The sequence below is a fragment of the Macrobrachium nipponense genome, chromosome 1, assembly GCF_015104395.2.
Source record: "Macrobrachium nipponense isolate FS-2020 chromosome 1, ASM1510439v2, whole genome shotgun sequence".
In the NCBI taxonomy this organism is placed as follows: Eukaryota; Metazoa; Arthropoda; class Malacostraca; order Decapoda; family Palaemonidae; genus Macrobrachium; species Macrobrachium nipponense.
This window is the reverse complement of record NC_087200.1, coordinates 202,196,179-202,217,902: the sequence shown is the minus strand read 5'-3', so window position 1 is coordinate 202,217,902 and position 21,724 is coordinate 202,196,179. Positions and strand designations below refer to the sequence as shown.

The 21,724-nt window shown below is 37.9% G+C and overlaps 3 protein-coding genes across 10 annotated transcripts in view; 2 read left to right on the top strand and 1 right to left on the bottom strand.

The window, feature by feature from the left end:
- Window positions 1–7,705, top strand: part of LOC135220027 (CD209 antigen-like protein E) — a 596,816-nt gene extending 589,111 nt beyond the window's left edge. The window contains exons 4-5 of one of the 3 annotated variants that reach the window (XM_064257353.1): window positions 1,372–1,413; window positions 5,446–7,705. In XM_064257353.1, the coding sequence (XP_064113423.1) occupies window positions 1,372–1,413; window positions 5,446–5,473 (70 nt within the window). In that variant the 3' untranslated portion in view covers window positions 5,474–7,705. The remainder of the gene's footprint in view (window positions 1–1,371; window positions 1,414–5,445) is intronic. The other 2 variants (XM_064257354.1, XM_064257355.1) reach the window with 2 other exon arrangements.
- LOC135220022 (uncharacterized) overlaps window positions 1–21,724 on the top strand; it is an 875,986-nt gene that overhangs the window by 455,121 nt on the left and 399,141 nt on the right. The window lies entirely within an intron of this gene.
- LOC135220025 (CD209 antigen-like protein E) overlaps window positions 1–21,724 on the bottom strand; it is a 677,021-nt gene that overhangs the window by 623,966 nt on the left and 31,331 nt on the right. The gene's annotated exons all lie outside the window — the stretch shown is intronic.

The following is a 21,724-nucleotide window of genomic DNA, read 5'->3' as shown; positions in this document are numbered from 1 at the left end:
TTCACAATATAATGAAAATGAAAAAAAAAAGAGTACTTACAATTTCATTCACAACCACTAACAAACCAGTCAGAAGAAATTGTAAGGGATAATGATTTACCGTAATAAAAAAAGTTGAAAAGACTAAAACCGCGAACACAATGCATTTAAATGGCCGCCCCAGAGACATAGGCTTGGCTCCGAGTAACATTACAATAAAAAAAACACATAGCTAAAATGCATCGTTGTCCAAACGCGTTTAAAGTCATCAAAATAATACTCATCTTAGATGAGGATGCTTCTTGGAGATCAGAAGACAAGATAAATCCAAAAATCACCAAAAGATCAAAATCACAACAACAACACGATTACTTGTCAACGAGTGCTATGAAGGAATGTAGTTCTTAGCAAGTTGGCAGAAGAAGCAGGGACGAGCGGAGGGGAATCGTTATAACGGCCTCTCTCTAGTGAGGGATTTTGAGAGAGGAGAGACTATTTGGCTGGTCTGTGGTAGTGGCATCCACTCGCCCCGTTTTTATACCGACACCTATGAAGGTGATCAATCCAGAGGTAGTAACTCTGGCATTTCCATATAGCTTTTTTCTCTGGTATATTTAGCAATTATTTATACCTTGAAATGAGTGTTATAAGGTACTTTAACTGGGCGACACAGGCCAATCCCAGAAATGCCATTGATTATTAATACTTTTATGACTTCAGTCATAAAAGTATTAATAATCAATGTAGGGGAAGGGGAGTTATGAATTCTATGGTAATAAATCATATTCCTTCGAATTTTTTTCCCTTTCTTATTGTTTTTCTTGTCCTTCCACATTTCCTAATATTTTGTAGTTTACTATTATGTAGGTAATCTCATGTTTCAATTACCTTTCTAAAGTTTGTTAGAGCATATATATATATATATATATATATAATATATATATATATATATATATATATATATATATATCATATACAGCAGTGCTCCCCCACTTTTACGCGGTATTAGGTTCAAGAACCTGCCACGGAAATGCAGGAATCCTCTCTAAAATTGCTTATAATTGTCTATTTTAACATTTTACTGCTTAGTTTTATAGTTCAAACAATAATATACCTTGAATTATCAAACTAAAACAGTTTAACATCATTTCAAACAAAAATATACCACAAACCATCATCCCAAAATCCAAGGACATCATAGATTAGTACCCTTTTACAACTGTTACTCCTTGGTATACAGTCACCTCTCAATTAAGCTACACACTGTACAATAACATATAAAAATACACACACACACAGAAAGAGGTAGCGAATTTATGCATACATGACATTCATTATACTCTCATGTCAAATATTAACATTGTTCTAATCTTAACTGTTCATTATTTCTAGCTGGGCAGGCAGCCAACCAGACAATGACAGTGGACAAGACTGGTAAGAATAATCTTTGAACTTGATAGTTACTACCTGTTACCTTGGGTATAGGAATAGACTCACATGCGGAAGAGAGAAACCCATAGCTCATAACAGCAAAGTATCTGTCTTGTATAGAATTTGATCCCCAATTCTTAGCCCTTCATCATTATGAGACACAATTCAGTCACATCTGAAAAGATCACAACCCCCTAGGTATGGGGACTTGGCGAGAAGATTTTCTATCACTCCAGAGGCTTTAAATGAAAACAGGAAATGATGGAAATAATTGCATCCAGAGAAAGCCTGTCCACTTTTCGTGTTCTATTTAAGTCTTTGATCTTTAAGCATTTAGAACTGATGTCGAGACAGTTATCCTTGTAAGAGATTCGACGAGATAATCGCCACTCCCTAATCGACTCCCTTTTTATAAGTGAATTCTAGTGGCAGGGCAATTAAGGTCAATAAAGTCATATTGAACATTGCATTGTTTCAGATTAACATATTAGTTCAACTGAAATTGTCATTTATCAAACTATTCAATGTCAGTTACACGAAAATGTGTACTTTTATAATGAAAAAGAAAATGTAGTTGACTTCATCATGCTTGTCTGTTTCCTTAGCCTGAGAGTACAATCAAGCATTTATCCTCATTTTTATTCACCTTCCTGTTTTTTTTTTTTACAAGTGTGTAGGAAAGGCTGATGAAAAAGCAAAAGTTGCTGGGTGGATTATCAGCAAAATGTGTTCGTCTTTGACCAATCTTTTCCTTCGGATCGTTTTATAATTTTTAAATCCATCATGACTGTCCTCCCCCAGGTTTCTTATTTGCCTTACAAGGTGTGCCGGCCCCACCTTGTAGACCAGTTGCTTCCAGCACTTTTTTCAATGACATATGGTTATGTTTATTTATACTTTCAACAGATTTGTTGTAAATAATGTAAATATGGCACTGTTGCTGTTGATGATGGTATTGTTTATTGTTCTGCTGATTTATAGGATGTTACTGTTGCTATGAATTTATTTATTAGTTTTGATACTGACTTTATGTTGTTAATTTTAATTCTTTTGGATGACATTGAACTGAACTCTGGACCTGAAACCCATTTCAGTAAGAAAAATTGCAGAGTAATTTACTCAAATAATCAGGGCATAAGTTCAGATTTTCTTGATCTCCAGAGTTGTGCCCGTACCTAAGATTTGATGTTTTTCTGAGACTTGTAAGGAGTAACAAGTCAAAGATTGAGTTTTTAATCCAGGGGTTTGATGGGCCTGACATTATTTATCATCATAACATCCCACTCACACACAAGGTATGGCTGTATACCCTAATTCCAGACAACCTATTTATCATCATAATGCTTGGAGTGTAGTTGCCATGAAGTTCTTTGTTTCAGAATTTTCAGTAAGTTCTACATTGTTTTATGTATTTATTGTTTACCACAATCTAAATATTGACAATTCTATACATGACTATCTCTGGGGAAGGATTAGTATGGCTCAGTCACAGGATTCACAAACTTCATTTGTTATTTGTGGAGACTGTAATGCAGAGCGCAGTGAGTGGCTACATTCAAATTCCAGAGATCAACATGGCCAGTCCGCTCTTAAGTTCTGTTTATCCTCCAATTTTGTCCAGCTAATTAAGGAACCCACACACATTTCTGGTAATAGATTATACCTCATATTCACAGATGTTTCAGCTATCGTCAAGTCCAAGGCATGTGAATATATAGGCGCCTCTGATCATTGTGCCATTGATATGACATGTCTGTCAATCAGTATATTCCTAATGCCACTATTGGAAAAACGGTCTGGCTGAAATCTAGAGCCATTTGGGATCAGAAGATGGAAGCTTGTCAGGCGCTTGATATTTCAGATGCCATATTAGATCTTGATACCTGAAGAAGCTTAATGAAATGCTGATGGCTATTTTATTACGGTATGTCCCTAGAAAGGCCATCCAATTGGGACAAATGACCAGCCATGGTTTGATGATAAATGTAGACGAGCATACCATGAAAAACACCAAATTCAACTCATGGTGACAAAATTGTTTAAATGAAAATTACACTATTCATGTTGAGTCTCGCTGTGCTGCAAATAGAACTTCCTATACAGCTGAAAGAAATGACAATAATTCCTTGAAGAGAAAACTTGAAGGAATTACCCAGCCTTATCTGTGGTGGACCAAATTGGGATCATCTATCTTTGGGTCAGGGTCATCTTCCATTCCACCACTACTAACAGATGATGGAAGATGGTTACAGGCTCTAGGGAAATGGCAGGACTGCTTCACTTAGCTTTTAAAGCTAAGCAATCAACTGAGGATGTCCCTCTCTCTGATACTTGTCATCCTGAACCTCTTCTTACAAAATGTGCATTTCCCACAGAGATGTCAATAAAATTCCAGATAATCCTAATAGCTGAGATGGAGAAAACTCTGGTGGTTTCTTTTCTTTGTTTTTTAAAAAAGTTTTTAGCGTGTTTTCGCCAAGTTTAGTAGATTCTTTGTTTTTATGTCGACTTGGTATCTTTGTGGTGCTGAAAAAAACCTTTTTAAGCTGCTATATGAATATGTTGAATCTAATGGGTCGTTAGCTGATAGACATTATGCGTGTAGGAAGCATCTAGGTATACCTGCGATGCTCTTTTAAACTTTACATGCCATTTGCAAGGGAACAGTGATAAGGATTTAGAATACAGAGTAATTCAGGCAGATTTAAGTACTGCTTTTGATTTAGTAAATCACAAGGCACTTTTTTATAAACTTCAGAATCTTGGAGTGGGTACATATGTTTTACGATTACTTCAAGATTTCCTTACATGTAAGCAGCAGCGAGTTGCTGTGAACGGAATCTTTAGTGAACCAAGACCTATTGTGTCTGGAGTTCCACAGGTCAGTGTTCTTGTTCCACTGTTATTTTTAATGTATACAAGGGACGTGGTTGTTGACCTGGAAAGCATGATTGTTTATTATGCCGATGATGCTACACTTGTGGGTGTAGTGAAGTCTCCACTTATGAGAAATGAAGCTGCCTTTAACCTCAATTGGGACATGGATCTCGTACAGATTTTCCACTCCATCCTCCCCTTCAGGTGGGTAGAACTTTGCAGAATGAGTCTGAAGCTGTAACTATTTTTGGAGTAACCTTTGACTCACATCTAACTTTTGAGAAACATCAAATGAAAGTTTCAGCAAATGCCACACCAAAGTTAGGTATTGCTCATAAGTCCTCATATATTTTTATAAGTGATAAAATCAATATACTAACCTGTTTTAGGTCATTTGTTCTCCCTTTTCTAGAATACTGTTCTCTCGTGTGGATGTCTGGTTCTGCCAGAGATTTATCTCTTTTAGATAGAATGGTTCGTGGTGGTAGCTTTTTGTTTCCTACTAGTAATGGTTACGACTTGGACCATCGATGGATGGTCTCGTGTTTGTCACTTTTCTTGAGTTATATTTCAACAGAGATCTTTCAATTTACAATTGACCCCTGATCCACTTTATCTGCCGAGATCAACCAGATTCGCTGACACAGCAGCACCAAGATGCAGTAAATGTGCTTCGCTGTCGAACTTCTCAGTTCTAGAGGTCCTTTCTTCCTCCTACTGTTGCACTGTGGAACAGCCTCCCAGAGAAGTTGTGCAACTGGAACTTCAGAAGTTCAAGCTGAGGTGTAATACATTATTACCAGAATACTTTTCTCCTTGCTTCTTGATACTGTTCTATCTATTTGTTAATCCATTAATTTATTTTTTCTTTTTAATTAATAAGTGGGGTCTCTTCTTTCTGTATTTCCCTTTAACCCATCTTACTGCTCCCTAAAAAACACCTTGATATTCTTTGGAAGTTTGAATTTTAAGTCAGTGGCCCTTATGACTTGTTTCATATGAATAGGTTTCATCTTCTGAATAATAATAATAATAAAAATAATAATAATAATACAGTATTGTTAGTAAGACTGAGAGTATTTTGATCTTTTAGTTCTCTTGAAGAATTTTTCTTTTTTTCAGAAATGGTTTTCTTTGAAAGAATGTTTTTCTTTTCAGTTATGTCTGCAAAATCCCAGCCTCATAGTTTGGCCTTAAGATAGTAGAGCAGCTGTGCCTCTTCAGGGACAGTTCCCAGCAACTAGCACATAATTATTGCAGTCTGCACTGAACACAACAGGATGTCATGAACTGACCCTCCTACAGGTGTAACTTAACAATGGAGGATAATAAGAGGAGGACATTTATACAAAAATAGTATTCTGTTTACATTCTGGTCATTGTTGATAATTATCTTGAGTGGAAAGTTCCTGTTTTCCTGAGATACTGTGAGTTGCACACAAGTTGCTGCTGTTTTGCTCTCTAGTTCCACAATCAAATTGCAGATCGATTTGGTCAGCTGAGTTGAGTAAGTAGCCAAGGTTTTATCAACTCAGAGGGGATTAGGGAGCACCATTTACCTCTTTTTAGTGGTTAAAGTTTGTGATGATATAGTTAAATCACAGAAATTAAAGGATTGATTTTAAAAGCTAATTATGACCATTTTAACTTGAAGAAGACACTTAGCTTCACAGAGCTTAATAGTATATGTTGCTCTTGTATGCACTTAAAAAAAGGATTGCACTTTTAAATGAATTTCCACAAATGACAAAATCCTGAGGCCAACAGAAAATCACGGAAGACGAATTGTCACCCAAAGATTCGTTTATCATGAGGTATGACCGCCTGATTTTGTAGAAAATGCAAATAGTATCTAGCAAAGTTTCTGCTGAGAACACCACACCAGTCTGAAGAATTTCCTGACAATAGATAAGTGTTTTAGATGTGACTGTGTGTGAATTTATACACTTTTGAGAATGAAGAAGATGGATGTGAACAGCTTGAGCCCCCCTTTTTTTTATTATTATTATCTCACTGTGTTTTGTTAGAAATAGGGAAAATGATTATAGCCTAACCTCTTTGGACTGCGATATTCACAGAAGCAATGAGATTGCATTTATGTGGGCTTCAACACTTAAGTTAAGAAATCGGTGTTCACATAATATTTTGTGGGCATTACTGGCAATATAATCCTGAATATATCCATGAAGAAATAAATATTATTAGGAAAATATATAAGGGATTAACACTTTCTAATATTGTATTAGACAATGCAATGAGATTGGCAGAATAAAGGACTTCTTACAGTGATAAAACAGAAACATCTCGCACGAACAATATTCTTGTATCAGAATTACATGAAAGACATTTTTTATGAAATTGCTGCCCACGGGAGGGCATTAATTTCATTAAAAAAAAACTAATAAAGAACTATGATGACAGTCCCAAGAATGTGCACAATCAAATCCAATGTAATTCTTATGATAAATTCCGTGTGGATCAAAATGGTACAAAATGGTACATCACTGGAAAAGAGAATTAAGCAGCATCAAAGACTTAAAGATATATACAGAGTATGTGCAATTTTTTGCTCATGTTAAGAGATAATAATCATGATATCAACTGGAGACATAATAAAAACATTCCTGTACTAATTAAATGTTAAGACTTAAATTAAGTTAGTTTATAAAAGAGAGTTTAATAAGAATGTTTAAATATCAGCTTAAAGATGTATAAGTTTTGATCCACATTTCCACAGAAATATGTGAAAGGTAAAGATTTTAATGATTGTAGTTAAGTCTGGTCCAAATAACAAGAAATTATATGATTGTTATTTTCCTACAATAAATAATATCTGCATTTGGTCTCTAGCGAAGAGGATTTATGAATAGCACACCCCTCTCTCAGTCTAAGAAGCTCCGCCTACTCTTCGCAGTTGTCAGCTACCTTTTTTTTTTTTTTTTTTTTTTTTTACACCAGTCCTTTGGAAGCTGCCTTGATACATGAAGCCGAGCAAGACCTTATCCTATGTTTCTTTTATCCTTGTGGTAATTTGTTTTCAAACTTCACTTGTTCCTGTCAAAATAAATAGTGCCCCAGTTTTGCCTTTTATCATTTTCCACAGATGCGAGAGCTGGAGTTTATTGGTCAAAATACAATATTGTTGCTCTGTCAATTTATTTGTCTCTTTTACGAATCTTTTACCTGCCAGTCTTTTTAGCAGAGAGAAATGCAACAAGGTGGAGGAAGTCGAAGGGCGAGGTATAGCCATGTGTGCCATGAGAAGAGATGAAAATTCATGAATGACTACTAAGGAGGGATAGTAGAAAGAAAGTATAAAAGTAAGGAAGTGAGGGGGACAGTAAAAAGTAAGAAAATGTTAACGTTAAGAGTAGTAAGGATCAGGAGGAAGGAAAATTCAAACAGGAGAAGATGGAGTTTATGATAATAGGCCAGCAACAGTCACTTCCTACCTGGCTAGAGCTGCTCATCCACAGTGAAAATGGTTTAAACCAGTCTATAAAAAAACCATGTTTTTTTTTGGTTTTTTATATTTTTAGTCTTCATGTTTCCTTTATAACTATTATTTTAGGTAATATATATTTTTGGTAATTGTAACTATCTTACAGTATATTTGTGTAACCATGCCATAATATAACATTTGATGTAACTGAACATATTCATACAATTGGTAAACTTCAGATAATTAGGTTAATAGAAATTTGTAAATTATTTTATATCTTTAATAAAAAAAAGGGGGGGGGGGTGTTAGTTATATAGAAAGAAACAGTCATGTTAATCATAGCTTGAGAAAGAGAGCAATTATTCATTTCAAGTTGAAATAGGTAAAAAGACATTCAAATAAAAGAAATTTTTTTAAAAATAAACACCCATTTAGTGTTGACTACAAATGTTAGCACAGGTATATATGAAGAAAAAAATAAGTTATTCATCCAAATCCTAGCCTCTGACCATGCATAATTTTTCAGACAAAATTGTCTATAAAGTAAAATTTCAATGTCAAGGTAAACTTGATCAACACTTCAAACAAAACAAATTAGTCTGTTTCATCTACATTATAGTCTTTGTTTAAAACTTTGTGTAAAAAACCAACTTCCCACTGCCTTTTTAATTCCCAGTCTGTTTGAGTTTGGAGTGTACCAAACCAAAAAATAGAAAGATTCTCTCAATGCTTGCACTTGAAGTAAGTCCATTAAGCAAACCACAGATATGTTCTATAACACCGATATCGATTTTTGCCTTTTAATGCATTCCACCAGAGCAACGGGTAGATGAAAATGACTGAAAACTCAAACTTGTATGTCAATACATATAGGGCCGCAGAATTGTGTGATTATCATTAAAATTGCTTTAGTTTTGTTTCTGGGTAGCCCAAATATGAAATAAATACCCCTAAAAAACCATGGCTAGTAGCACAAAAAAATGAAAAAACTATATTTCATAGTTAAAACCCCCAAAAAAACAACAAGGTTTTTGGTTTAAAAAAAAAAAAAACATTGGTTTTGCCAACCCTGGACCCAGGAGAGTAATTTTGTCTGCAATAGCCACCACATGATCAAAAGCTTTGCGAAAGGGAGCAAGTGATCGTCCTCGCTCACTCCGCTCTGGTGGCTGAATCATCAAAATGAATCTCTCGTTAGCAGGGCAAAACGACGCTTGCTGATTGCCCTCCGGAAGATCCCACATGTCACTCATTGTGGTGTGATTGTTTGATCTTACAGCCGGTATTATCAGGATCCCAATGAACCCCTTCAGTTCCCTCAGATCCATGTCCCTGTGGGCAACATTGCCCTTATGATGATAATTATTCCTACAAAAGGCAAGTCGATCATTGGAACGCAAGACAATCTCGGCTAGCATATGATCAGACAAAAAGAGCGAGAGAAAATCGCTCACTCTTACCACCCCAGCAGTGGCATCGTGGGACCCCCAGGCTCAATCCTCAGCGTAAACAAATGTGGGAGGGAGGCATTGGGATCTCTCCGCCACCTATTCCCATCACGAGCCTCAACAATTTCAGGTCCTATGTGTCTCGATGTCGTTCATTGGAGGTGATATTCATGATATAAACTCACATGTTACAACTTAACTTTATTGTAATGAGCGATGTTACAGCAACAACAACACACACCGACATCTGGCGGTGGCATCAGGAATCTGGAACTGTTGGTAGCAGTCTCAACAATACATTATCATAATTACTGAATAATATTAATAATATAACATAAAACTACAGTGAATAAAACAAAACAAACAAACAAAAAATTTTTCAATGCGGTTGCCCAAATTTTCACACCCAGACTTTAAATTCTTCACAAAGACCCTCACTGACGATTATTCACGCTGGTCAGTAATTACTCTCCTCGTCTCCCTTGTGCCAAGGAAGGATCCCAGCTGACCCTCCTTCCTCTCTCCACGTCGCCTTCCCCTTCCTCTTGAGGGGAGGGGAGGAGTGTCTTGCTACACTCCCTTGCTGTCGTCAGCCGCCATCCGACAGCTGTCAGCTCTTACTCTAACGATCATTCTAAACTTCTAACAGCTTGGTTTATGCCAGACGAAGCTTACAGCTCACACTCCCCCAATCATCCTGAAGGTGAAATACCGTCTCCTCAGCGGCTAGAGGGGTGCTAAGGGAAGGAGGAAAGTGCCCATCTCCTTCCGACCCCATTCCCGCTCTTGAGGGGGTGTGTCTGTCCTGTAGGGGGAGTCCCCTCCCTACTCCGACAGTCTCACTCTGCTACTCTTGAGGGGGGGAGAACTGGTATCCCTCCCGCTGCCCAACAAGGTTTCCCCTGTTCTCCTTGGGAGCACACAGCTGACTCCGGGCATTCGTCTTTCCCCTTGGCGGGAAAGAATTTTGGCGGCCGCAAGCATTGCCGTCCGCCATCTTTGATCCGTTTCTGAACATCGTCGATGGTATGCAAAGGGTCTGCTGATCACTGTTCTGACGATCACCTCCTTCCACTTGCTATCGTAACCAGCGTCTGGCTGGTTTTGATTTGGGGAGTGCAAATCTTCTCTCCAATTATACGACACTCGTCCTTTCTGTCTTTCCCTCGCTTATACACTGCATGCAGTTTTTCTAATCTGTTGGCCGTTTTTATGCACAGCATGTTTGTGCTGTATTCACCCGTTTTCACGATGTCTCACACTAGCATTGCAATATCGCACGACGACTTTCTTCGCTATCTACCGCTCATTACTTTGACATTAGTTCATGAAGGCGGAGCTAAATTTTTGTACCGTATCACTTCAACGTCACCCCCTTTTGTGTTGTTCATATGACCGCTCCGTCGTGTATTTTCCAATCATAAGACACTGAACAATGTCGCCGAATCCACGCCTCGCAAGACCCAAAAATCACTATATTTAATTATTAAATTAGTGCTTCGCAGTGTACCCCACACCTGACACCAAATTATGACCACGACCTGGGTCGTGTGGGTCTCTTAAGTTACTGTGGGTCATGCAGAAATCAAACGCTTAGTGATTAATTTAACACCGGTCTTATATTCTAATGAATTTACACAAGGGCCCCGAGTGAAATTTTACTTAATATCTATAGTACCAGCAAGGTTGAGACCGAGCGAGGAAAAACCGGCAAAGGGCGACGAGGGGGGAATACGTCTACCCCATCTCTGACCGATGGCTAACTGCCTTCGAAAAGGGCCATCTTGGCATTCCCTCTCTTTCCCTTCAATCCCCACCCCACAAACCCCCCGATATTTTCCCTCTAGGATCTGATAGGCTCTGCCACTTCTCCTTAGGTCTATTGACCGATGGGTGTCAATGTAGTGACGCTAACACAACGAACTTTTTGGGGGAGGATGCTTGTGAGAGGTGACGCTTTCCTCAACCTGAGAGAGAATGACCGTTGACATTTTATGCGTCATGTGAGATGTTAAGAGAATCTTGGGGAGTTCTTTATAAGCCCTCTAGAATGGTTTATATATATATATATATATATATATATATATATATATATATATATATATATATATATATATTTATATATGTATGTGTATATATATATATTATATATATATATATATATATATATATATACTATATATATATATATATAGGATGTATGTATGTATATATATATATGTTTATAGTCTATGTAAGTATATCACCTACATCCATTCAGGAAAATCACAGACAACCACATCAGAAGAACATTTATTTGAGACGTTTCGCACATACAATGTGCATCTTCAGTCTGTTGAGATAAAAACACATATTTATTAACATTAAATAAGAGCAGGATTCTTAATATAGTAAAAAAAATATAAGACTAAAATTAACTTAAAATTGACAGAAAGGACTAAAAATTGACAAGAAAAACGAAAAAGTAAAAAGTACAAATAAAAAACAAATACTAATCACAACCAACTGTTAGTTGAGAAGGAAGGAGGTAGTCTGACTAGACTTGGGCTAGAAGTTAAAATGTTGACTATGCCAGATAAAGCAGAGAAGATGAAACTCCACTAATTCAATGAGGGAACAAGACGTTTTTATATATAAATGACTCTAGAGTGGTTAGGTAATCGGAGTCTTTAACTGAGCCTAAAATAGAAAAGTATTGTTTCTTAACCTCTATCTTGCAATTGATTGCGTGATTTTTTATGTTTGAGTGTTCAGGCCTACTTAATTTTTGACCCGAATGGATATATATATACATATATATATATATATGTATATATATATATATATATATATATATATATATATATATAATACATACATCATACATAAACATACAAAATAAGTATACACACACATTTACATATTGTAGATACACAGCTAGACAGCCATTTTTAGTACACATTCACATACACACTCAATCAGACAGTCAGCCATATATATATATATATATATATATATATATATATATATATATATATATATATATATATATATATATATATGTGTATGAATATATATTTATTTATTTATATATTATATTTATGTACATATATTTATGTGTGTATATTATATATAATATATATATATTATATACATTTATATATATACATACATAAATATATATAATTATTGGGCTTTAGTGATCGCAAACGATCTCACCTCCCCATGGGGCATACGGGGGTTTTTTATTGCCGCACCAGAGTTACCGCCAAGCAATAGTATATGCAAGTATTCAACCCATTATGCATTGCAATACTAGGGTGCCCATTTATTTGACTTGCGAGAGGGGGACAAAAGTATATAGTAAGACCATACGCACTTGCACTTATGTTGAGTCCTTATAAATTCAGAAGTTTAATACATATATATATTCAATTACAGGTTATGATAATAAGAAAGTCTATCAATCAGTGTTTTTATTCAGACATTTTAAGGTCTATCAATTAATGTTTTGATTCAGATATTATTGCTGAAAATTTAAACAAAATTATTCTTTAAACTAAAAAAAAAAAAAATTCTTACGTCATTCTTTGGCATATTTTTTGGCTTGATTTGATCTTTAAGTATATCTAATAACAGGAATGATAAATATGGTTTATCAATGACATTGTTTTTATTCAGACATTATTTATTGCTGACATTTTAAACAAAAATTAGTCTCTAATTTTTAAGGACAACTGTAGTAATTACATAAAAAAAAAAAGGTTGAAGGGGGACATTAGGGCGTCCCCCAATACAGCAATTTTTTGGGGGATAAAGGTTCAAAATGAGGAACTGTCCCCTCAAAGGGGGATGTATAATCACCCTATACTAATATATTTTGCTATATGAAAAGAAGGCATTGAACTTAAGGGTTTTTAGACTCCGGGGCCGCCACAGTAGTATATTGCAAGTATTGAGGCCCTTAATGCATTGCTAACCCATTTTGCATATATGAAAGGCTTAACCTTACGGTTTTTTACACACGTAGGTGCCACGTATATGCAAGTATTGAGCCCATTATGCATTGCATAACCCATATTTTGCATTAATTATGAAAGGCAATTAAACTTCAAAGGTTTTTTACGGCGCCGGCCAGGAGGCATTATTATGAAAGCAATTAAACTTACAAGGTTTTTACGCCGCGCAGAGGTTGCCCCACGGCATTTTTTATAGCGAGTATTCAACCCAGCATATATGAAAGGCATTGAACTTACGGGTTTTTACGCCGCGCCAGAGGTTGCCACAGTAGTATATGAAAGTATTGAGCCCATTATGCATTGCATAACCCATATTTTGCATATATGAAAGGCATTGAACTTACGGGTTTTACGCCGCGGCAGAGGTTGCCACAGTATATATGAGTATGACCCATTATGCTTGCATCGCCCATATTTTGCATATGAAAGCATTGAAACTTCGGGTTTTTACACAGCCGCCAGATGCAGTGTATGCAAGTATTGAGCCCATTAGCATTTTGCATCCCATATGCATATAGAAAGGCATTGAACTTACGGGTTTTTACACAGCGCCAGAGGTTGCCACAGTAGTATATGCAAGTATTGAGCCCATTATGCATTGCATAACCCATATTTTGCATATATGAAAGGCATTGAACTTACGGGTTTTTACACAGCGCCAGAGGTTGCCACAGTAGTATATGCAAGTTTTTATATTGAGCAATTATACCCATTATTGCTTCATAACCCATATTTTGCATATATGGAAAAGGCATTTGAAACTTACCGGTGGGTTTTTTACACAGCGCCAGAGGTTGCCACAGTATAAAGATGCAAGGTATTGAGCCCATTATGCATTTACCTAACCCATACTCTTTTGCAGAATATGGAAAGGCATTGAACTTACAGGTTTTGGGTTTTTACACCTGCACCAAGAGGTTTGCCACAGTAGTATATGCCAAGTATTGAGCCCGATTATGCATTGCATAAACCCAATTTACGCATATATGGAAGGCATTGAACTTACGGGTTTTTTTAACACCAGCGCCTAGAGGTTTTGCCACAAGTAGTATATGGCAAGGTATTTGAAGCCCATTATGCATTGCATAACCCATACTATGCATATTATGGAAGGCCCATTTGAACTTACAGGGTTTTTTACAAACCCGCGCCAGAGGTTTGCCACAGTAGTTATATGCAAGTATTGAAGCCCATTCAAGGCATTTTGCAATAAACCCAGACTAAATGGCATATATGGAAGGCATTGAACTTACGTGTAGGGTTTTTTTTACGCCGCGCCAGAGGTTTGCCACCACAAAGTAGTATAATGCAAGTATTGAAGCCCATTATGCATTGCATAATCCCATACTATGCATAATATGGAAGGCATTGAACTTACGGGTTTTTAATTTTTACGCCCACGCCAGTAGGTTGTCCACAGTAGTATATGCAAGTATTTGAGCCCATTATGCATTTGCAATAACCCATACTATGCATATATGGAAGGCATTGAACTTACGGGTTTTTTTTACGCCCGGCCAGAGGTTGCCCACAGTAGTATATGCAAAGTATTGAGCCATATGAATTGCATAACCCATACTATGCATATATGGAAGGCATTGAACTTTACGTGTTTTTACGCCACGCCAGAGGTTGTCACCAGTAGTATATGCAAGTACTTGAGCCCATTATGCATTGGCATAACCCATATTTTGCAATATATGAAAGGTAATTGAACTTACGGGTTTTTACGCCGACGCCAGAGGTTGCCACAGTTAGTATAATCAAGATTGACCCATTATTGCATTGCCATAACCCCATTACTATGGATTAATTTATTTTTGGGGCCATTGAACTTAACGGGTTTTTACCCGCCGCGCCAGGAGGTTGCCACAGTAGTATATGCAAGTATTGAGCCCATTATGCATGCATAACCCATACTATTGCATTATATGGAAGGCATTGAAACCCTTACGGGTTTTTACGCCACGGCCAAGAGGTTTTGCCACATTAGTATATGAAAGTATGAGCCCATTATGCATTGCATAAACCCATTATTTTGGCATATTATTGAAAGGCTGGGCCAGCAAACAACCAGTAGTCCCCCGGCTACTGGTTGCCCACCAGCGTCCGTCTGGTTTATTAGGCCAATTGTTCTTCAAGGCCTAGACTTGTTTAGATCCTTATAGGAGTTGTTTTCGGGGCCTGCAAGCAACCAGTAGTCCCCCGGCTACTGGTTGCCCACCAGCGTCTGTCTAGTCCAGTATTCCAAGTGTTCTTCAAGGCCTAGGCTTGTTTAGGTCCTTTTCGTTGTTGTTTTCTGGGCCAGCAAGCAACCAGTAGTCCCCCGGCTACTGGTTGCCATCCAGCGTCTGTCTAGTCCAGTATTCCAAGTGTTCTTCAAGGCCTAGGCTTCTTTAGGTCCTTATCGGAGTTTTTTTCGGGACCAGCAAGCAACAACCAGTACGTCCCCCTGGCTACTGGTTGCCATCCAGCAGGTCTGTCTAGTCCAGTATTCCAAGTAAGTTCTTCAAGGCCTAGGCTTCTTTAGGTCCTTTTCGTAGTTGTTTTCAGGGCAGAAGCAACCAGTAGTCCCCGGCTACTGGTTTGCCATCCAGCGTCTGTCTAGTCCAGTATTCCAAGTGTTCTTCAAGGCCTAGGCTTCTTTAGGTCCTTATCGTAGTTGTTTTCAGGGCCAGCAAGCAACCAGTAGTCCCCCGGCTACTGGTTGCCCACCAGTGTCTGTCTAGTCCAGTATTCCAAGTGTTCTTCAAGGCCTAGGCTTCTTTAGGTCCTTATCTAAGTTTTTTCAGGACCAGCAAGCAACCAGTAGTCCCCCGGCTACTGGTTGCCATCCAGCGTCTGTCTAGTCCAGTATTCCAAGTGTTCTTCAAGGCCTAGGCTTCTTTAGGTCCTTTTCGTAGTTGTTTTCAGGGCCAGCAAGCAACCAGTAGTCCCCCGGCTACTGGTTGCCCACCAGCGTCTGTCCAGTCCAGTATTCCAAGTGTTCTTCAAGGCCTAGGCTTGTTTAGGTCCTTATCGGAGTTTTTTTCAGGACCAGCAAGCAACCAGTAGTCCCCCGGCTACTGATTGCCCACCAGCGTCTGTCTAGTCCAGTATTCCAAGTGTTCTTCAAGGCCTAGGCTTGTTTAGGTCCTTATCGGAGTTTTTTTCAGGACCAGCAAGCAACCAGTAGTCCCCCGGCTACTGGTTGCCATCCAGCGTCTGTCTAGTCCAGTATTCCAAGTGTTCTTCAAGGCCTAGGCTTCTTTAGGTCCTTTTCGTAGTTGTTTTCAGGGCCAGCAAGCAACCAGTAGTCCCCCGGCTACTGGTTGCCCACCAGCGTCTGTCTAGTCCAGTATTCCAAGTGTTCTTCAAGGCCTAGGCTTGTTTAGGTCCTTATCGGAGTTTTTTTCAGGACCAGCAAGCAACCAGTAGTCCCCCGGCTACTGGTTGCCCACCAGCGTCTGTCTAGTCCAGTATTCCAAGTGTTCTTCAAGGCCTAGGCTTGTTTAGGTCCTTATCGGAGTTTTTTTCAGGACCAGCAAGCAACCAGTAGTCCCCCGGCTACTGGTTGCCATCCAGCGTCTGTCTAGTCCCATATTCCAAGTGTTCTTCAAGGCCTAGGCTTGTTTAGGTCCTTATCAGAGTTTTTTTCAGGACCAGCAAGAAACCAGTAGTCCCCCGGCTACTGGTTGCCCACCAGCCCCCCACGTCTGTCTAGTCCAGTATTCCAAGTGTTCTTCAAGGCCTAGGCTTCTTTAGGTCCTTATCGGAGTTTTTTTCAGGACCAGCAAGCAACCAGTAGTCCCCCGGCTACTGGTTGCCATCCAGCGTCTGTCTAGTCCAGTATTCCAAGTGTTCTTCAAGGCCTAGGCTTGTTTAGGTCCTTATCGGAGTTTTTTTCAGGACCAGCATGCAACCAGTAGTCCCCCGGCTACTGGTTGCCATCTAGCGTCTGTCTAGTCCGTATTCCAAGTGCTTCTTCCCAGGCATAGGCTTCTTTTAGGTCCTTTTCGTAGTTGTTTTTCCAGGGCCGCAAGGCAACCAGTAGTCCCCCGGCCCCCGGCTACTGTTGCCCACCCGCCCCCAGCATCTGTCTAGTCAGTATTCCAAGCGTTCTTCAAGGCCTAGGCTTCTTTAGGTCCTTATCGGAGTTTTTTTTCAGGCCAGCAAGCAACCCGTAGTCCCTCCGGCTACTGGTTGCCCACCAGCGTCTGTCTAGTCCAGTATTTCAAGTGTTCTTCAAGCCTAGGCTTCTTTAGGGTCCTTATCGGAGTTTTTTTCAGGCAGCAAGCAACCAGTATCCCCCGGCTACTGGTTGCCCACCAGCGTCTGTCTAGTCCAGTATTCAAGCGTTTCTTCAAGGCCTAGGCTTGTTTAGGTCCTTATCGAGTTTTTTTCAGGCCAGCAAGCAACCAGTAGTCCCCCGGGCTACTGGGTTGCCCACCAGCGTCTGTCTAGTCCAGTATTTCAAGCCGTTCTTTCAAGGGCCTAGCTTGTTTAGGGCCCTTATCGGAGTTTTTTTCAGGGCCAGCAAGCAACCAGTATCCCCCGGCAAAGGGTTGCCCACCAGCGTCCGTCCTAGTCCCAGTATTCCAAGCGTTCTCAAGGCCTAGGCTTTTTTTTCTTTAGGGCCTTATCGATTTTTTTCAGGGCGCAAGAACCAGTAGTCCCCCGGCTACTGGTTGCCCACCAGCGGTCCGTCCCTAGTTTTTTTCCTAGTATTCCAATGCGTAATTCTTCAAGGCCTAGGCTTCTTTAGGTCCTTATCGGAGTTTTTTTCAGGGCCAGCAAGCACCAGTAGTCCCCCCCCCGGCTACTGGTTGCCCACCAGCGTCCGTCTAGTCCAGTACGTATTCCAAGTGTTCTTTAAGACAGGCTTGTTTAGGTCCTTATCGGAGTTGCAAGCCATGCTTGTCGTTGACTTCTTTAGGATCCTCATTCCAGGTGTTCTCCAGAGATCATCATATTTTCTGAGTCTAGTCTTTAGTTCTCAGTTGTAGTATCCTGTGTTAGTACTATAATCCTGTGACTTTATCTCCTCTGGTCGGTTTACTGCATCTGCAAAGAAAAAGAAAAAGATCAATTTGAAAGGGTGAGAGAGAGACTCCTAGCACTCACACATTCATTCCCTTACACTCTTCCATCCATCTTCCACATAAGCTTTGATACTCACAAGCATTCACACGAGTGAGCGCTCACTCTTTCTCTTTCACACACAGACACATACACAGACAAGCACTTAGTCTCTCTCCACCTAACTCCCTCTTTCGGTTGTCTTATGGTTACTTTATTAATATTCCTCCTGGATTCTGAAGAATGGAAGAGGATGGAGAAGATTCCTTCCTCCCTTTGTCTCTCATCCGAAATGGAAGAAATGGATTCTTTAGGCTTCAAATCACCTTGTTGCATCGGTGTGATCCAGAAAGGAAAATCGAAAATTCTCCAGATTGAGGAGGAGAGTAGCCTACTATTCCGAAGAAAGGCGAAACATTCCGATTCAGATTTGAAACAGCAGCTACTTTGGGCTGTGAATTTTGGATGGGGTCGGGGTTGGGGTTTTTCTTTCGATGAAATTTTGTGGCACTTTCACGATGGGTCTTCGGATGTCTGTTGATTCTGTGATCTATATCATCTCGTTTTTTTTTTCCGTTTTTTTGCCAGGTTCATCCCTCGGAAGTCGGAACTCTATCACGGAGATCCCGGAACTCACGGAATTACCCTCATGTCTTTCATATTTCTAAAGATATTTTTAATATTAAGGCACCATTTTAAAGGTAAAATTCTCGGCTTCAATTTGATATATGTAACTTCTTGGATTTTGTGTGTAAATGGCATTAAAATCTTGTTAAATGACTGCGGCCTAAGTTAAGTTTTCGTCGCCGAATTTCATTTAGTTTTCGTCGCCGATTTCATTTAGTTTTCGACGCCGGAGTTGGGTTTTTCATTCTTCCATTGTTCACAGTGGGTCAGAACAGCAATTTTTTGGTCAAAATTATTTTTTGCTTTCTCATCCAATCATTATTTATAATTTTCATTTATAAACGTTTAGAGTATTATTATATTCAAGAATATTTAACATGAGTGATGCGTTTAACCATGTTTGTGTTTTGTTTAGAACTAAACTATTTGATACCTTTATTCAGTGCAGAAAAGATAAGAAAAAAATTAGGGAGAGTATTTCCATCAAATACTTTGTCTTTGAAGCTTTTTACAATCAAATTCATTTTAATGAACGCGAAGAATAACATTTTGGGTTTACTATATATTAACGAGAATAGAAATTAAAGCATTTCAAAATGATATAAAATAACAAGGAACTTTAAGACTACATATATAAATCAAACTGGCCGAACCACAAAAAACATAACCAAATAATTTCCTACATCAAAGGGTTCTGATAGGTCCCTAGTACTATTTGCAAAAAGAAAGAAAGAAAAAAGAAAAAAACGGGGCCACTAGCAAATTTTTAAGGGGGCAAACACCCCCGAAATCGCGATGTTTTTAGACTTTCGCGTTATACTCCTAAACTGTGCATTTTATCGAGGACATTATATAAGAAATTAAAGTAGATTAAATTACCTTTCTGATGATATAATGATGTATACTTTGTGTATTATTATAGCACCTATGATTAAACAAAGGTTGATGTTAAAACCCTGAAAATGCATTTTTTTCTAATTTTGTCTTTCACAAGTTTTTTTGATGGGCAATTTCTAAAAACGGCTTTGCTGCACTATTAATTGATGTGAATAATAATAATTGATGTGAATAATAATAATAATTGATGTGAATAATAATTCGACCCAGAAGGCTCTAAATCATTAGATAATAATCTTTATAATTGCTAGGTATTGCCAGTTACAAACAATAGCATTTTTTATGATGAATATTTTAAATGCTGTGGTCCTGACTCATTTACAAATATAATTATAACAAGAGCTTTCGTATGTTTTCAAACACTTAAATATAAGATTAAATATTAAGCAAAAACAAAATGAACAATCAGTAGTTATAGGGTAATTTAAAAGTTGATTAATATGGATAGTTGCCTAGCAAGTATACATTTTATGACAAAGGATTCCATAACCTCAACGATCTCCGGCCAGTAAACATAGTTTATATCGTCGTGATGATTTTGTTCAGTAGTTGGGCTCTTAAAATCATACCAAATAAGCAAGACATGGTGTTCTGTTTTCAACAATGAATTATTAACTAAAAGAAGACAGACTTTGTCACGGAAGATTCAATCCACGATGCAATGTCTTCATTATTTTGTGAAAGTAATATATATATATATATATATATATATATATATATATATATATATATATTATATAAAATGTCTACGAAGTACAACTGAAACACTGGAGATGCTAAGTATTTTTCGTCTTAGAAAGACATGGTGACCATGTCTTGGTAGTAAGAAGAAGTATCTCCAGTGCTTCAATTTTCCCTTCGTGGCTGTAACTTTGTTAGTATGATTAATCACCACGTTTTTAATTTTTCCTGTTTTAAAATCAAGCATATATATTTATATTTACATATGAAGGTAAAAGCCCATAAAACACAATTTGAACGTTGCAACCATATACTGTTTTAAATAGGCATTTCCCTTCTGTTGCCTCCGTTTCTCTTGGTAAAATAATGGACAGATGATGTCTTATAGATAAATATCAAAAGCATAAGTAGCTGTGGCAGTAGTCTCCGTTGGTATGCATACCATTAGAGACTTCCCGCCACATCTACTTATGCTTTGTTGTATGATACTATTGTGACAAATCATCGCCCATATTTTGCTAGTGAACGGAGCCACAGAAGGAAGCACTCGAAGTATATGTTTGCAACGGTTTCAAATTGTTTTATGGGCTTTTATCTTCATATTATACTATTGTATTATAGTAAAGACAGACACAACAAAACATATATAAGACTTTTGTGGGACCTTTTTATTTCCTTTATATATTATATATATAATATATATATATATATATATATATATATATTTATATATATATATATACTATATAATATATTATAATATATATATATATATATATATATATATATACTATACATCGTGTGTGTGTGTGTGTTTATGTTTTTAATCGTAATTTTACTTAGGAATATTTTAATTGTTTATGATTTTACATTTCCTTTTCTTTAATGTGTTATGTATTGATGTAATACTCATTCTTTGAGATTTTTTCATTCGTAATTTTGTCTCCAAACCAACGAATTACCTGCGCGAAAGGTATTTCAGGCGACATGAACTTTTAGCCTCTCGCGGTAGTGTAGTAGGTAAAAGCTTCACTGACGTTCCTGAATTTGAAAGGATCCTGGTTCGCGTCCCCGATCCAGGTAAGTCTATTATCGAGAAAAAATTCCCCTTCGGTTAAGCATATATGAAAATATATTAATTCCGAGGTAGAGCGAATTAGGTATTAAAGGACATTGTAGCTCGATATATGTATATGAATCACGGAAAAGTTATATGACTTATATATATGTGTGTGTGTGTGTGTGTTTGTATGTGTGTGTGTGTATGTGTGTGTGTGTGTAGATAG